Source organism: Mizuhopecten yessoensis, unplaced genomic scaffold (assembly GCF_002113885.1).
Source record: "Mizuhopecten yessoensis strain PY_sf001 unplaced genomic scaffold, ASM211388v2 scaffold715711, whole genome shotgun sequence".
Classification (NCBI taxonomy): domain Eukaryota; kingdom Metazoa; phylum Mollusca; class Bivalvia; order Pectinida; family Pectinidae; genus Mizuhopecten; species Mizuhopecten yessoensis.
The window spans coordinates 1,371-23,583 of NW_018479753.1; the positions used below are offsets into that span (position 1 = coordinate 1,371).

A 22,213-nucleotide genomic window follows, 5' to 3' on the forward strand; every position below is an offset into this window, starting at 1 on the left:
CACCTTAGACCAGGATTGTCTGAAATTAAGAACACAATAGTAAAATACACCTTGGACTAGGATTGACTGAGATTTAGTACACAATAGTACATGTAAGTTATTCTCTAGAATAGGATTGTCTCAGATTGAGTACACAATAATAAGATACACCCTAGACAAGGATTGTCTGATATTAAGTACAGAATAGTAAGATAAATCCTGGACTAGTTTTGTTTGAGATTAAGAACATAATAGTAAGATACACTCTAGACTAGGATTGTCCTAGATTGATTACACACATTTGAATACATCCTAGACTAGCGTTGTCTGAAATTAAGAACATGATAGTATGATACACCTTAGACAAGGATTGTCTGAGATTAAGAACACAATAGTTAAATACATCATATAAAAGGATTGTCTTTACTTGAGTATAAACTAGTAAGATCAATGAAGTAATAATTTACAAAACAAAACAATCATTTTACGGTTGGGGTGTATTGCATGATGGATGTCCAATCAAATTCCACGTCAGTTGCCAGGGGTCGCTTTATGTAATTGTTGATTGTATTCTCAACGATGCATTCCCAGTTGATTTGGAGGGCAGAGTACCGATCTGGGCGTGACTGCTCGTGCTCTAAACCAACTGCGTGCATCATCTCATGATAAACGACATAATCCTGAAGAAAAAGAAATGAATTTTTTAATGAAAAACAGTTAAGCCCCTCGCCCCATTAGACAGTTATCTTCAATTCTCAGGCAGGGAAAGAAATTTGTTATTTTACCCTAGGGTAAAGACTGGAAAATACTCATGTCAAAACAATTTTATGACGTCACGTTCCCAATGCAATGACACAATGTCATCAATAGCAAACAAAGAGAAAACCTCAAATTTGCTGGAAACTATTATATCAACGTTTGTATTTAATAAACTAATAATAATCATTCTAAAATTAACAATGCGACAGAAAAATCTAAACGCAAGGGAAGGGAAAAATTCTTATTCTGTCATATTCCTCATTGTGGAGTGATGATGTTTTAGCACACATTAAATGCAAGTCGTTATTAAAGGAATCAATCTAATCTTGGCATGCCAGATGAAGTAATTAACAAAGAAAATTAAATCAAAGCGTAAACACATCAGAACAAACTTTCTAAAGAAGGTAACTAAACTGCTGCATATACCAAAAAGTAAGGTCAACCCGGAGTAACGTCGGCCTCAACGTAGATTTTTAAAAATTTAATTAAATGCAAGAATATATGGCAGTTGGTAGCTTAGTTTGAAAACTCATTGACACATGTCATTGTTGAAGTTACACTTACAAATTGTTCTAAGGGTTATTATGACAAAAAGATAAAACCACGGCCTGATACAACAACATATAGTCAGTCACTTTCTTATACAGCAAATATTGAATACACATGGTGGTTATGCTGGCAAGTCTATCACAAATTAATTATCTGACATATATACACACACAATTTTACTTACAGCATTACAATAGCCGGTCACTTGGTCCAAAAACACTGGGCTTGGCTCGTCATGTAATCGGCCAATATATGCTGCACAGCTATTAAAAAGAAAGTGCAATAGACAACGTAAACAAAAGGCGTTCTCTTAAAGCGTGTCATACCAAACTTATGATTAAACTGCAGATAACACAAAGGTGTTTGGATTTTCAGTACGTTATTCCACCACCAGGGCAAGCAAGAAAATTGTTTATTGGGTTTCGGAATAGATTTAAACAAACCATTACCGTGCCGGTCATGCCGGTACGTTATCAACATCATTTACGCATTCTGGATATATATCATCAACTTTGAATAAAGTATTATTGCGAAATGAGCATTGTAACAATACTTATTCTGTAACACACAAGCGTGTAAGACTGTTGGGACATTCACAGACTTGTAATATTTGTCGTGGTTGTCAAGGTAATTAAAACTTTAATTATTTGCTTACAAACCATCCTGGTCGCCACCCCTAAAGTCTACATATTCCTTTTCGTCGGATCTGGCAGCCCACTGTAAACACGTTTCCTCATGAAACATATCAACACCTTCTTGTATCCAGGTAAGGAAATCGTCATCTTAAAATGGAATGGAATAGGATTGGTAGATAATATAAAACTAATGCCAACCAATACTCTTTCACAAGTAAGCAAGCGTACGGAAAAGAACATTTACTTGGTAACGTGTATGGGTCTCGCTTGGTATATACAGCACATTACCAGTCAAACCGGTTATGATTTGTTCAACGTGTGCGCAAGGTAATACTACTATACTATATAGATAGCACACTTTCACGATTTTGAACCAACATTATTTATCAGATCAGTTGAATACAAATGAAATGGAACACATCAAATATATCATTTATGTAAGAAAAGTCGAAATGATTGTAAAATACGATCAATAAATATATAATACACAATTCCTACGCCAACTCCTCACCTCCCGATCAAATAGAATAAACAGCCCCGAAAACCCCCAAATATACGACTTAAGTTAATACCCACCTTTAAGCGGTTCAACTAGTAATAACATTCTGTGAGAAAACAAGACAAAAACTAAATATTTCTATGTGAATGGTTTCAATTATGAAATTTCACATTTTTTACTACACACCTGGGAGTGTCGCAATTTGCATGTGTTTTGATAGTAAAGCGTCTACATGACGAGACTGAGATATTATAATACAGATTCCGTTTGTGGGTGCGGTTTTATGCACGTGAAAGACCGATGTTATATACGGGATTTATAGAAGTATGTTCAGTAATATGCCTTCTAATTCCGATAAACAATTTTCGAGAATGTGCCATAAGTAACAACCAGCTTGGCAGTGTTCCAAAATGAGGTGATTACGTTTGATTTTTGATATCGGTTGCCGATATGGGTGGGCGATGCGTTGAGTCGCAATAAGGTCAGGTGAAGAATGATAACTGGTTTGACAGGTAAAGCTCTTTGTATAGCCAGCGAGACCCATACTCGTTACCAAGCAAAGACATACTATAAGGTCAGCACTTCCTTAGCAAGGATGATCTGGGAAAGATCTCAAAACCAGAATTTAAAAAAAACCAACAACCTCTCTTTTAATCTCAATTGAAATCATTTTAACTTGCACTGTCAGCTTTGAGTATCGTTTACATTATCCACGGGGACTAATGCAGTGCAAGAACATTTGATGTTAGCATAAATCAGAAAAATAATGCTGAAATTTATCAATTTCACCCTATTTGCCCGCGCTGCTCTGGTCTTACTGGTGAATGAGCGTGTTCATGTACATACTATCAAACTATCAAGCATGTTCAGATCTTTGAAAGGAGATTGCTGAAATGACTCCATACGGACTCATCCCTCATTCCTTTGGGGTTAGATTCACATAATTCAAAATTGCAAACATTATCTAAATTGGTTCAGTAGTTCATCAGTGAAAAATGTAAGCCTTTATCAGGCGGAGGAGACTGACAATGCAAGACAACAGACAAAGGTCGAATGCCATTTTTCAACAGCGAAATTGTCCCGTGTGACCTAAAACAAACCTAGGTACGTGTACTGTGATATTACATGAGTCAGATCTTGATTATTGAAAAAAAGAATTTTTGAAAATATTCTGGGATGGGAAACATAATCTATCACTAGTGACGTCATGAGACAGAGTTCCATGGATTCATTGGATTAATGAAGTTAACAGCAATTGTCCTTGGGTACAAAAATTGGATCCGTTAAGGGAAACCAATGCTCTTTATCTACACCAACCCGAGGAACACTAATGGATATATATATTTGAAAGAGCGTACCTGTCTCCATATTCGTCGTAATAAAGGGAACACGATTGTTTGGCCAGGACACGTAACTAAGGTACTTTGATTTTTCAGAAGCACGCTTCCGTCTGTGTGACGTCATCTAGAAGGAAAAACAGAACAAGGCAATTCATCTTTGGCAATCAAAATATGAATATCAAACAAAGTTTATTTTTTCTTGTAGTTCTTTTAATATACTCACTGTTCACAAGGAAAACATAAATAACATAATAATCTATTTTTAACGTACATTTAATTTGCAAATATATTTTAATGTATTTACGCTCATTTAGATTTTCTGAACAGATATATACCGAAAACGTATAAACAGAACAGAGAGACGTTGTTTTGTCCAAAATCGTTAAATATTTGCATTTTTTTGTAAAAAAAGTCTGTTTTCTTGTGACTTTTGAATTGTTCATTAATTAAGAATACATATTTACTGCAGAACATGCACCAAAGTTGTTCTTGTTTAGACATGTATATCACCCAAAAAGTCTCGAGACGTCAAAGTCGACAACAGAAAAGTTTTGCTTTGTATTTTGTTTTCCTAGATTAATGAAATATTGTGCAAGCGTTCTTTTAAGACTGGAGTTGTCTCCCCTCTCTCGTTTACACACTTTAGAAGCTAAAACATTTTTCTCTTCTCCATATCACATTTCAAAGATATTTCTTGCATTCTTTTTAACCTGTTTTACATACTGCCATGACTATAAACCATACAGTTTATATAAAATAATACAAAGTTCATATAGTTTTGACAATTCCTTATCTCACTCACAATGAAAAAAAGAAATAGATAACAAATGACATACTTATGCTATAATAAAAATGCATTGAGTACTATACCTGTTTCTGGAGTAAGTTCTTGTCAGGCTTTTTGAGTTTCTTTTGTTTTTGGTGTCGAAAGTTCGGCTGTAATAAAGTAAATGCAATATCAATTATTATAATCAAACTGTTCTTTAGACAGTACAGCTTTCCTTTACATAAACAATAGTGACAACCCTTTAATAGGAAACGTTAATACACTAAAATAAAGGCATCAAAACCGCGGTGAAATAAATAAATAATAATAAGATACTGTTGTTGTCATTCTCTAATGTTTTTGAAGACGGAACTACATACACATCTCTTTTGTTTCTGATTTCTTCTGCTTCATTTCTTGTGGAATATCATATAACTCAAATGTCCATTATTATGTATGTTACGAAGTACCTTTCTTCTATATTTTTCAAATGTGTTTCCTATTGACGGTGTCAAATATGAATTGCCGCCATTAATTTGTACTATATTTAATATTTCGTGTCACATTAACAAACTACCGAAAGAATGAAAGTATTGCTGCATTTTGAATGACTTTTAGAGGAGATAAACCAAACAAACAAGCTGTAGGTTTAAGGTGTAATGCAACACACCAACACTGTTACAGAAGTTACGGGTAAAGCGTTGAAGGTAAATCGAAACCTAAACTTAATATGAATGGGGTACATTATTTTATTGCATTACCAATATCTATCTTACAATTGTGTTACTATTTTGTGAATTTAATTGATTTATTAAAATCTAAAGGACCGCATTGTAATTAAGCTACAATGTGGCTTTATGGGTTATCCCAGATAAGGGCCTAAATTAATCGAATCCAATCCAGGTTTTTTTAAACTCTGACTGACTACAAGTTCTATGGCATTAGTAGCTTATACGTAGCATCAGTGATAATATGTATTGATGTACAATGGCATGTGTTATACGTGTAATGCCTTTTACCTGAATAATATTATCGTAAAAGGGCGACATAAAACCTATTCAACAAACTACATCTGTCGTATGTAAGACAACACATGATATAAGCTTAAAAACAAATTAAATGAAAAGTTTGTAAGTTGACAAATATATCATTAATTTTATAACATATCACATATGTATTATTTTTAACTCAATTATTCCAGTTCAAATTATATGTAAAAGAAATAACTTTAGCACCAATCACATGTAAAATGTATAAGACCCACAACTTTCGGTAGATATTAATAAGGAGTTACCAGTTTATTGATTTCCCCATTCATTCCCACGAAGTAATGTCGGTCTGAAGACAGCTTCTCGGCCGGTTTGAACTCTCCAATGTCGATCTTTTTTCATGAAAACAAATATACACGGCAAAAGTAAAGAACAGTTATGGATGCACACGAATTCTGATTTAAAATGTTTCTAGTTTCTGCGGCTTTTAGAGTAGAAGATTTAAGCATTACAGCAATCGACCGGGGTATAGTCACATCAAGCGTCAGTGGGTCAGTAGGTGACACGGGAGATATGCATCCTTTAGCTTAAGTAATTATAAAAAAAATATCACAGGTTTACGATTTGTTGTAATTTTAATAATAATAGTAATAATATTAATTCGAGGTTCTCATATACCGCTTTATCACAACCTAATACGTAGGTCGTGTCAAGGCGATTCTCAAATTATTATCCGCGGTTATAGGGCCTTTGCAACCAGCCAATATCTTTCTTAACTCCCTGGGGATCATACAGCCGGTGCTGCAATTATGGCGCTAACAGCTAGGATTCTACAATTCGAGCACTGACCAACCACGTACTCATTTACAGCTGAGTAGACTGGAACAAGCGGAGTAAAGTATCTTGTTCAAGGATACAACACAGTGCCGTGCCGTGACTCGAACTCGCAACCCTTCGGACACGAGCCCCGCGTGCTACCACTGGACTACCGTGTCTCAAAACCCTTCGGTCACGAGCCCGGCGTCCTACCACTAGACTACCGTGTCTCCGAGTTAAGTCATATAGCCTTGATATGACTATGTGTCCAAAACACGATAAAGTCCGTGCCAGGTTGAATACCTGTCAAACTCTTGTCTTTTCAAACAAAATTTACTTTCGTAATAGAAAGGATTACAAAAGCACAGATCACAGTCACAAACGATACACTTACCACATGCGATCCGTTAGAGTCTTCAATTACCTCTCTAACTAGTTTGTTGTATTCTTCAATTGTCATTTTCTACAAAGTTAAAAAAAGAACGGTCATTCCAATCGTTAATATTGATAATTATATTGTTTAAAAAATGATTTTATTTTATTACAAATAGAAATACACAAATACAAATTTATAGCAAAAAGCATAAATATTAAATAAAAAAACACACACCTGGTATATGGGAAGAAAAGGGAATAATCATTTAATATGGTAAGTTTATTGTTGTTTACTTCATGTGTGATGCACTGGGACCAGTTCAGTTCTGTCCTCATAGCGAAATCAGTTTTAAATTAAAAGTATTGTTTCGAAAATGACGAAAATATACAATAATTAATTGCCATTGTTTTATTACAGTGACCATTTTGAGTTATATAGTATAATTAAAAAGCAAATCTTAACACAATACAACAACTGCAATAATAATTAGCTAATTATCAATGGGTCATGTGTTAATTCATAATGGAGAGTTTATTTTTTTAATTTGAGAATAGTCGATTTCTTTATGTTTTTGATTCGATCACACTGGGTGATTGACAAAATGCCGTTCTTGAAAGCCGCTTTATAGAGCATGTTTCGTATTAATTTGTTCATAAAGATTGATACTTCAAAACGAAGTCTCTGCTTTAGAGAAAATAATGAGAAAGTGACAATTTCAAACGGATTCAGTATTCAGCAGCTATGAAAAATGGAATATTCCAGTCATGCCATTCCACTGTACTTTTAGGGGAGTACATATTTTTATGTGCTGCTTGTTTGGGAAACGACCGTCTGAATATCTCTTCTTTATTAAATGCTTTCGATGCCCGTAAGCATTCCGTAACGAGACAGGATCGGGGAGGATTACAGCTCTGCGGTACTCAACATATAAAATATGGTCTCACTCATGTTAGTAAGGAGGCCCTGGAAAATTATATAGCAATAGATGTGAAACATGTTACAAAAGAGTAAAACATTACAATTAACCGCGTGGTAGTTATTTCCCATTTCCACTCATCTGCCTTCATTACAGTATTATTGACCGCGTGGTGGTTATCTCCCCTTTCCCCTCATGTGCCTTCATTACAGTATTATTGACCGCGTGATAGTTATCTCCCCTTTCCCCTCATGTGCCTTCATTACAATATTATTGACCGCGTGGTAGTTATTTCCCACTTCCCCTCATGTGCCTTCATTACAATATTATTGACCGCGTGGTGGTTATCTCCCCTTTCCCCTCATGTGCCTTCATTACAGTATTATTGACCGCGTGGTGGTTATCTCCCCTTTCCCCTCATGTGCCTTCATTACAATATTATTGACCGCGTGGTAGTTATCTCCCCTTTACCCACATGTGCCTTCATTTAAGTATTATTGAATGCGTGGTAATTATCTCCCCTTTTTCTCACTTGTGCCTTCATTTCAATATTATTGACCGCGTGGTAGTTATTTCCCATTTCCACTCATCTGCCTTCATTACAGTATTATTGACCGCGTGGTGGTTATCTCCCCTTTCCCCACATGTGCCTTCATTAAAGTATTATTGAATGCGTGGTAATTATCTCCCCTTTTTCTCACTTGTGCCTTCATTTCAATATTATTGACCGCGTGGTAGTTATTTCCCATTTCCACTCATCTGCCTTCATTACAGTATTATTGACCGCGTGCTGGTTATCTCCCCTTTCCCCACATGTGCCTTCATTACAGTATTATTGACCGCGTGGTAGTTATCTCCCCTTTCTCTTACTTTGCCTTCATTACAGTGTTACTGACCGCGTGGTACTTATCTCCCATTTCCCCACATGTGCCTTCATTACAGTATTATTGAATGCGTGGTAATTATCTCCCCTTTTTCTCACTTGTGCCTTCATTTCAATATTATTTACCGCGTGGTAGTTATCTCCCCTTTCTCTTACTTTGCCCTCATTACAGTGTTACTGACCGCGTGGTACTTATCTCCCCTTTCTCTTACTTTGCCCTCATTACAGTGTTACTGACCGCGTGGTACTTATCTCCCATTTCCCCACATGTGCCTTCATTACAGTATTATTGACCGCGTGGTAGTTAGTTGATTAAAAGGAGAACACACATACCTGTTTTCGTTTTTCGGAGAGTTTAATAGGTGCTCCCATGTTCTTCCATTGTTTTGCTAAACGCTGTGTGAGACCTTCTCTCAAAGCTTGGGCTGTAAAACCAATGTTGAAAAAGGACATAAAATTTATATAAATGTATTGACCAACTTATTGCCTTGGAGAATATTATACATTCTCCTTTATTAGAAGTACGATAAGCGAAAGATTTTGATTTTCCGACCGAGATTTTACCGTTTCAATATAGCAAGATACCTGCTTCCCCAAATACAATGTTTACATATCGTAGTTGATTGGGTATTCAAGTTTGCTCTTATATCACGATTTTGTGATAGATAACGACCGCTGACGGGCAAGGTTACAACTCCTGATTTCAAGAGAGTCCGGTTGACAGGCAAAGTTTTATGTTTGCTATCGTGGTCTTAGCGTAAAATATTATATTTTCCCGGTTCTCTGCAAGAGGACATACCATTCCGTGGATTCGTCCTAGGTTTACATGTATTATGTTGCCCAGGTGGCAGAGAACGCTTACCCTTCCAGTAAACACCGGTCTTATAATCCTCGCATGTTGTCAAGGGTCTTAATGTCAATATTTCCTTTGTTCATATTCGGCCATAGTTTCATTCAGTTTTCTGTTTCTGTGTTATTTAAGCAATCAATAAAAACATGATATGACCTGTTGAACAAGTTATAAAAAAAAACGAACACAAAAATAAAAAGTGTGGAAAACCGAAGTTTGTAGGCTTCGCACTTTTCACATATCGTGACTTTTAAAAATCCTTATCTGATTTTTGAAATGTAATGTGACGTAAATGAAACTATGAAGTTAATGTGTTCAAGTTAAGTTGATATATAGTCAGAATAAAATCTGTGTTACTGTGTGTGTATCTGTGTTTTAAGCGGATTCAAAGTAAAACAACACATTTACTTTTATAGGTGAAAGATAAATAATTTGGTTGTAAAACGGATATTTAGAGAATAATTTATATAAAGTGGTGTCTCAGAACTGTGCAAGCGGAACGAACGCAGCTTGACTGTAGGTGTGTTAACCCCTTAAATTGTTCTAGGTTACACCAATACTAACGTATTACACCGTTCACTGTATCCAGTATTATTGTCATTTAATACAGAGAAACGTGTGTGTACAGCTCAAATCTCATTGTTATGTATATTCGCCGAGATCGGGTGGGAGGGTTGACACTTTATCATGTTTCCATAAGATCATATTTTACTTCTAGTGCCAAAATATGGTGATATCAAACTGGTATAACACATTAAATCTTAGGCTAGGACATTTCATATTGATTTAAATCAATGTCCAACGCTTGTGTTGATGGCTCTAGCTCTGTAAATATCATAGCATTTAAAAAACTTCAAAGACATAAAATGATTTGTGCATAAAGCATTTATTGAACATACTGGATAGCTTTCATCATCTTCAGATACGGAGGAAAATTTAGCTTTAAATTGACATGTAATTTAATGTAGATTTATTCTGTTTAGACACAATTATCTTTTGCGCTTTTAATTAAAATTTTAAATGGTTTTTGAGACTAGTCTTTTTTTAGGAATTTAGTTTTAAATATGTATTGTTTTATAATTAGTAATATGATGTTTTCTATATATCACTTTGCATATTTATCTGTATGTTTACCAAAATGAATTCTTGTTTATCAAATCTTAGTGTAAGGTTTTTAGTTATAATATTTGTTTTCAGCTCGTCATTTAACCTATCCACGTTTTCGCAATCCTATAGCATATGCACTATTATTTCAGGGTGATATTTACAGAGAGTGCAAAGGTTATTGTGTGATTTGACAATTTTCAATAAAAATGCGTTTTTAGTTAGGAATCTGTGGTTTATTCTGTACTGTAGCCACAGTAGTTTGGAGTTAGTGGTGGTTTTAAAAGGACATTCATATATTTTATTCCATGTTTCATCAGCTTTATTATCATATAAGTTCCATTTTCTTTGAGCAGTAGGTTTAACATTATTTCTTGTGCTCCTTTACTATTTCTAAGTATTAACCCAAGATTGATAGGTTTATTTGGAAAAATAGCTGCTTTTTCTGAAGTTAAACCCTGAGAATTTTTTCTCTTATAAAATGATGCACAGCATTAGTTAGGCCTTGGTATATCAAAAAATTGGTATTAATGTTATAGTTTTATTGAAATTCTTCAAACTCGTACAGTGATCCATCAGGTTTAATAATGTTGTATACAAATTGCATTCCTTTTTTAAACCATGAAATTTTTGAAAGTAAATTTTCTGTCAATTTTAATTTCCCTTCAGAACCACAGAGGGTTTTCACGTATACTGGTATTGTATATATCTCTGGAGTTAAAAGTAGTGTACCAGTAAGAGGACTTCACTAGGCAGTACGGACTGTTGAGTAATAAAGTTTTGAATTGTTTACGTTATACCCTGGTATCTAAGTGTCTAGGGGAGTCAATGAATGTGCTCATTAGGCCATTTTAAATTTTTAAATTTTTCCCTATCTTCATATAATTAATGCTTAGTTAAAACAAGCATTGATTTCGATTCTTATGTAGTATATATATATATATATATATATATATATATAGGATAAACAAATGAGGTCAAACAACGATTATTTTACTGCAATGACACGACATTCTGGAACGCTCTAACTAGCATGTTCAAAATGTCGGGTTGTCGTCTAGACTTGTCGTGTTGTAGCTTTGTCTAGTTGTCGCTTTTTAACAGTCACAACACGACAACTCGATATTTATTCACGATTTTTAACCATGACTACACGACAATACGACAACACGATAACAGGAAATAGCTATTATCAGTCAACATAGGTTAGAGAGTATTTTCAGTTTTGAAGGCAAGGAACTGAAATGAAGCAAATTGCACACAGTGAAGATTAATCTCAGCCCTCAAAAGTAAAGAAAACGACACCAAGGATGCTGGAAAGATTAGTGTTTCTAACAATGACGTATCTTATGAATATAATATAGTCATTTCACAACAACGAACGTACAAGGGTGTCATCTATGGCGCAGAAGGCACCTTCCATTCCGGGACAAATGGACTTATTAGGATTAGTCAATGCGCTAATTTTAAGACAATTATGTATCGCTCTTTATGGGGCATAATTTAAGATAAAAAATAACTTTTTCCTGAATCGGGAAATATGTCATTCGATGTTGCAAACTAATATATATATAAACTGTAATCATTTTCCAACAATAATGAAAGTTATTTCAATTTATATTAACCATTCTTGTTGGCCCGGATGTTAGCGCGCTTCGGGTCTTATTGTGGGAGGAAACTGGAATACCCGGAGAAAACGCATGTGGTCGGGCATGTGACCACATTTCATTTCACGTCCGATCGAAGAATCGTACCCCGGCCGCCTTGGTGAAAGGTAAATGCTCTATCCACCCGAACACCAAACTAAGATATTCTTCTTTTCTGACATAATTATATCTATAAAGCTTCGTTCCCCTTAGATAATTTCTCAAACAATGCTATACAGAGCCAACGTTTCAGTAAAACTGTAGGTTTGTGGGTTGAAAATATATTGCTGAGACAAAATATTTCTGAATGTGATCATTTAAATATTTCGGTAAGAAATAAGGTTTAAACTTAATATTATTCTTTTAAATCCATTAGGAACCGTACAATAACTCACAATTTTCTAAATACAGAAAAAAAGAAGATATTCAATTAGGATTAATGTTTAAAGCTGATAGCTTTTGTATATTTTTAATGTGTATTTTATTCTTTGGGGGAATGTCACTTAAAATAACGAGTGCTTGATAAGATTCTTGTACTTTATTTTGTCAATATATACTGCATTTAGTGAATAATTTGCCAGTTAATTGAGTAATATGTGTGTAAATCATAAAGTGTACCTTGTCACCTATCTGCTTTGAGCTAATCAATTAGACACATAACGTCTTATGTTGATTGTATCTTTATTCATGTTCTAGCGGGGGAAAAAGGAAATTCATGTTGGACAAATAGCTTTATTATTTATTGATATTATTCAGTAAAGTTCTGTGTTCGTGGGTTGGAAATATAATTAGTGAAATAGAAGTTACTTAATTCTTAATGTTATCATTCAAATATTTCGTAATACTTTAATAAAATCCATTAAAAGCCGTTTAACAACCCACAATGTTTTAAAAAGGGAAAACATGTGCCTTTGTACTAAACCACGAAATAATCGTAAAAACAGTGTTTATACTCATATACTATGTATTCAATAAGGATTTTCATGTTTAAAGCTCATAGCGTTTGTTTTTATATTTAATGGGTACTTAATACTTCGGGGGGAAGCCACTTGAAATTTGGGGGGATGTCACTTGAAATAACGAGTGCCTGATTTGAGAATTTGAGAAATATGTGTATAAATCATATTTTGAAGGTGGTCATTTAGCTGCTTTAAGACAAATAACGGTGTTATTTGTCTGTACTAGCGGTGAAATAAAGGAAATACATTTTGGCCCTAGAGCTTATTATTTGTTACATTATTCAGCAAAATTTCGTAGTTTGTTTACTCTTTTACTGTCCAGGAGGTACATTTGTACTGTTAAGAGAAAAAACACGTGTCACGAAAGTTGAAATACGTGCTGTATCACAATAGTCTTTAAATAATTTATCTTACCAGTTTCAGTATATGCTTGCGAATTATGGACAGATGCTCGTGTCATAACAGGCCTTCCTTTATATGCCTGTATTGAAGTATTACAGTTTGAAGCATGTCAAGTAAATCTTTAAAAACAACGAAAGCGTGCACAACTCCAACTTCTATATAGCGTGATGAAAACGGTAAGACCGAATTATTTAAACGATCCCCTGTTTGAAAAACACAACTTGTTCACTCTTAGGAATAATACTAATAATAAAATGTCCTTATTGGGCTTCACTAACAAATCTCTGTTATGTATTTTCCACTATTCGCAGTTGGAACTCGTTAGACCTCCAGTACGACAGTTGCACGACCCATCCAATCAATGTACTTCAGATTTTGGAAAACGAGATTTGAATATTTTACCTACTAAACTAAGACATAAATGTTGTTAACTTAAACATGACCTGTATAGGGTAAATATTGTTGAAAGTCCGGTTTGCAATAGAAGACATTCATGTGAAAATGTCTTTCACTTTTTCTATGAGGATTAAATCTTTATTTATAAAGGTGTATTTTGTTTCAAAATTTGGATGTCTTAATTTAAGTTAAGAAATAATATTGTTTGATAATTAGGATCTTTTGGGTGGACATCAACACAAACGTTATAGGCATGTCATCATTTCATCAATCTAACGATACATTTGTGTTTATATTTGTTGTATCGATTTCATTAGAGTTCCAGAAGGAATTCGTAGTGACTGTGACACGCAGTGAATGTAAGTAGAGAGGTCTCCTCCAAAACAGGTTAAGTAGCCACATCTGTTCCTATCTATCCTACATCTGTACCAGAACTGGAAGGCACCGATCTTTAGGACATTTAAATGTACATTTCTTTCGGCATGTTAATGTATATATCTGGTCGTACCATCAATAGTATCGCCATAGTAAATGGGATATGTTTTCATAATATTGAATATATATATAGATGTTGTTTATTTCCTTTGTCACGTGATACATGTTTCCTACTTAGTGTGGACCCGACACCACATGTGCTCCATGAACAGTATAAATCAAAAGTGAACATTTAGCCTGTACAGTATATTTAGAAGTATAGTATATATTAAAGGGTACATTTTACCTGTACGGTGTAAATCAGAATTGTACATATTTCACCTGCACAGTATATGTATATGCAGAGTTTAAATCAAAGGGTACCCTCTACCTGTATAGTAAAAATCAAAAGTGTACAATTCACCTGTACAGTACATTACAAATAAAAAGTGTACATTTTACCTGTCCAGTATATTTACATGTACAGTTTCAATCAAAGGGTACATTTTACCTATAAAGTATATTTTCCTGTACAGTATAAATCCAAAGGGTACAATTTATCTGTACAGTATGAATCATAAGTGTTTTTTTCATTTCAACAAATTTTATTGCAAATAACATACAAAGGGATAGGGAATCAGGCAAAGCCTATATAAGCCTTCTCCTTACAACTTCGGTATGTTACATGTATAGTCATTGAAATTATCAAACAAACGTATAAACAATTCATATAGTGTGTCTCCATGTCCCCACCGTAAAAGGTATAGTTATGATTAAACAAATCTTTTAGTGTTGATAATGTACTCTGATATACATTGTAGTACAAATGCATTGGTTTCCTCATCACATTCATGGCATCCATGAAGTAATGTGCTTATTTTAAAACGGTCATGGGTTATATTTTGGTTAATCAACTGATTTCTAAGTGTCAACCGAGAATGGTTGAATAGAGGACAGATAAAAAAATAATGATCCGCAGTTTCCTCACCAAGGTTACATGTACATATTGAAGAATCTTTTAAATGGTCAAGAAACAGGTCAGAGTTCAAATTGCTTGCTTCATTTGTAAGTGGAAACATACAATCATAAGTGTTCATTTCATCCGCACAGTATATTGTTGGTGTTGGTTAAAATTCGTAATTAAATTTTTCAATCGCATCTCTAAAGTATGTTGTATGATAAAAAGTGGTACTATGAGACTCATACGGAACGGTATACATACAAGAGCTTTAAACCGAATCACTTCATATAAGTTAATCAAACACGGTATATGCTTCGGCACTGTATGCTTGCGAACTTTGGTATTGATCACGAACTGAAATTCTAATATTAGAACGGGCGCACAATTTTGTAATCAAATCTATACCAGTATTTGAAAGAAGAACTCGTACCGATATGTGCTGTAGTCTAATAGGATGGTCATCCATAGAAAGTATTATTGACGTCAAGAAATTACTGTTTATTTGGAAGGCTATGTAGAATGAGCGGAAATACGTTATCACTTAAGCTCTTTTTGAATCGATTGATTGCAGCAGTTCTGTTGAAAGATACAACTTGTTTGATTAAAAAGCAGAGTTTCTGTCCAGATTTATTAAGAATAATTCAGAAGTATAGTCTTTTCAAGAATTTGAAGATAATTGTTATTTTCCTGATAAGAGAAACTGGAAAAATATAGTGAAAGTGTCTGTTTCAACCAAACAGGAAAACGTATCTGTATCTCAAATGACTATTATTTTAACAAATTTAAAAATATTCATGATTAGTTACAACCGCACTGTTTATGGTTGATATCAAAGCAATACCCTTTATACAGAGATAAGATATATTTCATAATGAATCTTATTGTAACAATTAAAGAGAGTAGAACTACAAGTGTGGTGTGCTCTACCAAGATCATACAGAACATGTTGTATTAAGATGATTTTACGAGTACTATAAGAGATACGCTATGGATGGATAGAGCCAATATACACGACCTGACATTTAGTCATTATATACATTCATCACCTGAAGATGAAATTATGTATCATGTGCTTAGAGGTGAAGATAACATCAGGTTAGAAAATAATGATTTTTTTTAAATGTCATCACTATGTTTAATTAGTAGCTACAAAAGTTTTAATGACACATTCTTTATTGATTCACAAGCTAATATAATTAATGAACGATGTACGCATACCTTACCCAATGTCCAATAATATATATACATTTTTGTGACATCTATGTAATTATCCATTGTTCTGATTTTGCTATTGTTTTGTTTTGTCTTTATTAATATGAAATGTCTGGTAATCTTGATTTAGAGGAATTAAAGTTAACAATAAGTACGGTATAATTCAAAGGGTACATTTTCCTTGTACAGTGTACATCAGAAGTATATATTGAACTTTTACAATTTAAATCAAAAGTGCATATTTCAGCTGTACTGTATAAATCAAAAATGTATATTTTACCTGCACTGAATACTTACCTGTACAACATAAATCAATGGGTACATGCGACCTGTTCAGTATATTTCACCTGTCCTGTATAATTCAAAGGGTACATGTTTCTTGTAAAGTGTAAATCAGAAGTGTATATTGCACCTTTACAATATAAATTAAAAGTGCATATTTCACCTGTACTGTATACTTACCTGTATAGTATAAATCAAAATGTACATTTTACCTGTTCAGTATATTTCACCTGTACAGTATAAATCAAAAATGTATATTTTACCTGCACTGAATACTTACCTGTACAATATAAATCAATGGGTACATGCGACCTGTTCAGTATATTTCACATGCACTGTATAATTCAAAGGGTACATGTTTCTTGTACAGTGTAAATCAGAAGTGTATATTGCACCTTTACAATATAAATTAAAAGTGCATATTTCACCTGTACTGTATACTTACCTGTACAGTTTAAATCAAAATGTACATTTTACCTGTTCAGTATATTTCACCTGTACAATATAAATCAAATATGTCTATTTTACCTGCACTGAATACTTACCTGTACAATATAAATCAATGGGTACATGCGACCTGTTCAGTATATTTCACCTGCACTGTATAATTCAAAGGGTACATGTTTCTTGTACAGTGTACATCAGAAGTGTATATTGAACTTTTACAATTTAAATCAAAAGTGCATATTTCAGCTGTACAATATAAATCAAATATGTCTATTTTACCCGCACTGAATACTTACCTGTACAATATAAATCAATGGGTACATGCGACCTGTTCAGTATATTTCACCTGTACTGTATAATTCAAAGGGTACATGTTTCTTGTACAGTGTAAATCAGAAGTGTATATTGCACCTTTACAATATCAATTAAAAGTGCATATTTCACCTGTACTGTATACTTACCTGTACAATATAAATCAAAGGGTACATTTTACCTTTACAGTATATTTCACCTGTATTGTATAATACAAAGGGTACATTTTACCTGTATACAATTAAGAAACGTACATTTTACATGTACAATGTAGATAAAGGAAACGTAAATTTTAACTGTACAGTATAACTTGCACATTATATATTTTACCTGTAAAATGTAAACCCTACATCGTATAAATGTACATGATAACTGTATGATATACGCATGCGTTGTACAATTTATCTGTGTAATATAGCCAAAACCTGTATTGAGATGAAGTCAAGGCACCATATATTTACGGGTACGATATGAAGTTATACTAATTATAAAATTCATCGGTTTTACAACTGTGTTTGTTATAATGGTGACAACTATGCCTTAACACTGTATACTTAAGATTTTAACAATTTCTTCAGTTTTACTTTTAAAACTAAATGCTGCGAACAAATACACGTTTTTTCATATCTTGATATCCCTGTGGACATGGTCACGTACGTATTATTGGTAATACAAAAATTATAACCTGATGTTATTAAGTGATGAATGAATGTGTTACAAATGGATTTTAAAAACTTCGGTTATATTACATATTAAAAGGATTTTAATTTGGGTACATTTTGCTCCAAGACATTACTAAGTAGAGCATTGGGGTCGCTAAATAAAGGGGTGTAACTTGAACTGACTAATGACCATTATTACGCTTTATTAAACACTGTGCGTTGTGTATTGGTATGTGTTTAAATCAATCAAGAGCGATGAAGTGATACAAGTATATGGCCGTTACTTAAAGTACGGTTCGTGCTTATAAATGTTTTTAACGTATTTGTAAACAACTATCGATGTGCTGTTACTTTAATAAATTGGCCCTCGGCACAAGTTGTAATATTAAAAGAAATAAGCTACTCGGTGATTCTAATTCAATATAAAAACAAATATCACAGAATGCTATATTGTTTTTCGGTAATGCAGAAATGTATTTAATAAAAATACATTAAAACGATTTGTTAATAGGTGTTGTATCAACCTTCTTCTGAATACTACTCAGCTTATAAACTACCCGGTCTCGTATAATGTCTTATGTGTGCTGTAGGCCGGTCTGTTTCTCTATCTTCTACTGAAAAATAGTATACAGGAAAACAACACCTGGAGAAGAAAACGATTGTCCTGATAAAAATAATGTTTTGTCTACAATTTTTTTATGGACCTCATGATGATTTTGTTTTGTTTCGATTTGTTTTTGTTTTTGTTTCTTTTTTCAGTTACCTCAACCCGCCGGATTGGTTTTAATCTCTTCTTTTGTTTTAGATCTTCTAAGTTTTTTGTTATGTGACGTTTTTTTAAGTTTTTGGTAATCTCGAACCCTCTATACTGTATTACTCCGAAGCCCTGTCTTTTTTGTTTCTCCTGTTACGTAACACACTGACAACACATGTTGACTTGGACTTTTTATTTACTTCGCATCGTGGTACATGTAGCATTCTGGAACAAGAAACAATCTACCTGCACACAGATTAAATAGAGGTACAACATCAAACACATAGTTTTAAAACACACCAAGTGCTGTACCTGGGTCATTTTATGCCCCTTTCGGCCGAGGCTTTCCTTGGCCTTTCTCCCAAGAGGCGCACTTTCCAAACTTCGTATCCAACTCTACACTCTACCCCCACTCCTCACTCTGGGGTCCCGACTCCTTATAACAATTATCCCCAAGTACTTTAAACAATCTATACAACATTGATCTATTCATGAGTAGGTACCACCTATTGTGCATAAGTAAAGAGGCACTTGCAGCAATTTAATCTAACTTCTCAGTTAACTTTCCCCTTCCAAAACATCAATACTAGATGTACCATACGGCAATGACAGTTACCCCTGCCTGTTTCGGGAGTTCATACTCTCGTTCCTATTTCTATGTCATTTATGACGGACCTGGTCGCTACTAGATGGATAGCCCTATAGCACTATCTACAATGCAACTGTCCCCCTAAAATCAATGCACGGTGTTACCCAAATCGTAAGATTTGACCTCAAATGCACTTTGACCAACGTGCTGCTCTCACTGATACCCACTGTTTTACATGTAATAAGATGGTTCTATTCTTTCGCATTAATAACCTTATTAGTCAGCCCATTTTGTTAAACTCCTCAATTCTGTTATGTTTGCTCTGAAGAATCATCTTATGTTTTGTCTATCGAATGTCCTCTTGCGTTGCGGCAGCGTACATGGCAACATCCATTCGCCATTCTGTGTCAGAAGCGAGACGGCGACACCAGCACTCCTTGATAGTTGTAAGTATTACTAGCGAGCGAGCTTCCAATGATGGGGTATGTCTTGATAAGACTGTTACCCATGACAATCGCTCAACCGAAAGTATCGTACCTTACAAGGGCGAGCTATCGTGTTGCTTCGGGTCCGCTACATTGATAAATCACGGGCACTGTGAGAGCTCGATAGATTGCTTTATGGAGTTGTAGGGATCACCAAGTGGTCAGGGTAACTCAAGGTTAGCAAGAGGAGTTATATAAATTGTACAATATAGGTACAGGTAGTGCTGCCGAGTTATCATTGTAGCGAGACATCTGCCGTACAGACTCTCCGAGCTATCGCTAGAGTACAGGTAATGTAACAATTTACTGTTACATTAACACTGCTTTAATTGTATATATCACCTGTATATATTTACTAGTGCAAGACGTACATCATAAGCAATGTTTCAGAGCTAGATCAATGTATCTGTATATATTAGCATCTTTATTTGAATATACTCGCCGTTATCTCTAGTGTGACTGGTATATTTTTCTGGGATTTTTAGACACTGTACTGAATCTATTTCACGACACTATCTGACGCCATTTACATATCATTAAGGACCCCATTGAAAACAAATCGATCACACAGTCTGAGCCTCACAAACGGACCAGTCGGTCATGAAACGTTGCCACACATTTCATACGTACACGATTTGTGTATTTCCAAACTGATGAATCTTATTGAACATAAATCATTTATTAATCTACAGACCCGTACACGTTCGCTGTTCCACTTTCAGCGTACCGTTTGCGTAGCATTTCCGTACCGTTTGCGTAGCACTTGCTTATCACTTGCGTAGCATTTCCGTAGTACTTCCGTACCATTACCGTAGCATTTCCGTAGCACTTGCGTAGCGTTTGCGTAGCACTTCCGTATCGTTTCCGTAGCACTTGCGTCTATATCTTTCCATTTAAAAAGCGTTTGTGAAACGTTCGGTCGAAAATTTTACGGAATACATATTTGTTGAAACGAATTGTAAAAAAACCCCATTATAAACCGCATTACGTGAAAAATATTCCAACCATCATTAAAGTCTGAAGGAAAAAAACCCACAGAAATGACGGTTTACACATACATGGACGTAACAGCCCTCCTCCCATGGGCCTACTGTGTGTTCCCCACACCAGCATCTAGGCCTTAGGGGTAATTTAAATAACAGGCATACAGCTGGCCATGTGGTAATGACCTGTTTAAGGTATAAACAATTTTAGTGTCCGTTATAAAGGTTGTTAGGGCAACATGACCACCCGCTGACAGATACATTTCTTTCAATATGATATCTATATACCTGCGAATCTAGGCAGTGATAATGCATTGACCATTCACCTGTGGTCACATTGGATTCTGATGTGCTGTACCTGATCAAGGTCACATTCTGTGATTTCAAGTCAATTAAGTCCATGTCAAGTAATTAATTTCATTGTCTATCCACCACGTACAGCTGTATAAATCAGATCTAGCACTCCTACTTTTATGGTATATGGAGAAATCGGTCGGTTCCCAATGGAAATAAATATTAAACTTAGAATGGCACGTTTCTGGAATAATTTAATCGATACGCGTAATGAAAGTAAACTCAGCAGTATATTGTTGAGATTGGCACTTAATTTACACGACACTGAATCATATTCTTTTAAATGGGTTAGTAAAGTTAAAAGTATTTTTGATGAATCAGGTTTTTCATACATTTTTGAAAATAAGATATGTATGAATAATATGTTCTTTAAAAATCACCTTAAACAAAGACTTCGAGATCAATTTATACAAAACTGGTTTTCCGAAGTTCATAATTCGTCGAGAGGAGAATTCTACTCAATGTTCAAGTGTGAATTCGGTTTTGAAAAATATTTGATAAAATTGTCAGAAAATAATAGATTACCTATTACCAAACTACGTACGTGTAATTTGAAATTTCCCATTGAAACTGGGAGGTGGCAGAATATTCCAAAAGTAGATAGGATATGTAACCTTTGCCTTGAAAATATTGGAAATGAATTTCATTATCTTTTTACTTGTAGTAATGTGGAAGTGAAAAATTTACAAAGAAAATACGTTCCAAATTACTATCGTACAAATCCAAATGAAAATAAAATGAAAGGTCTTTTGTCAATATGTCACGAACAAATTCTGAAAGGATTATCAATTTTCCTAAAGAAATTGATTCCTTTACTTTAAGCTAAAACATAAACATTATACATATACTATTACTTGTTGCTTCTATAGGTCCATAATATTGAAGCACATTATG

The 22,213-nt window shown here is 34.3% G+C and overlaps 1 protein-coding gene across 1 annotated transcript in view; it reads right to left on the reverse strand.

Annotated features, from left to right (window-relative positions):
• Positions 1–467: 467 nt before the first annotated feature.
• LOC110441203 (blastula protease 10-like) overlaps positions 468–22,213 on the reverse strand; it is a gene marked incomplete at its 3' end in the record, with an annotated part of 26,855 nt that continues 5,109 nt past the window's right edge. Inside the window, exons 2-9 of the mRNA XM_021484309.1 lie at positions 8,841–8,932; positions 6,727–6,795; positions 5,822–5,908; positions 4,632–4,697; positions 3,780–3,885; positions 1,943–2,069; positions 1,472–1,550; positions 468–659 (exon numbers count right to left, since the gene is read on the reverse strand). Of these exons, the coding sequence (XP_021339984.1) occupies positions 468–659; positions 1,472–1,550; positions 1,943–2,069; positions 3,780–3,885; positions 4,632–4,697; positions 5,822–5,908; positions 6,727–6,795; positions 8,841–8,932 (818 nt within the window). The remainder of the gene's footprint in view (positions 660–1,471; positions 1,551–1,942; positions 2,070–3,779; positions 3,886–4,631; positions 4,698–5,821; positions 5,909–6,726; positions 6,796–8,840; positions 8,933–22,213) is intronic.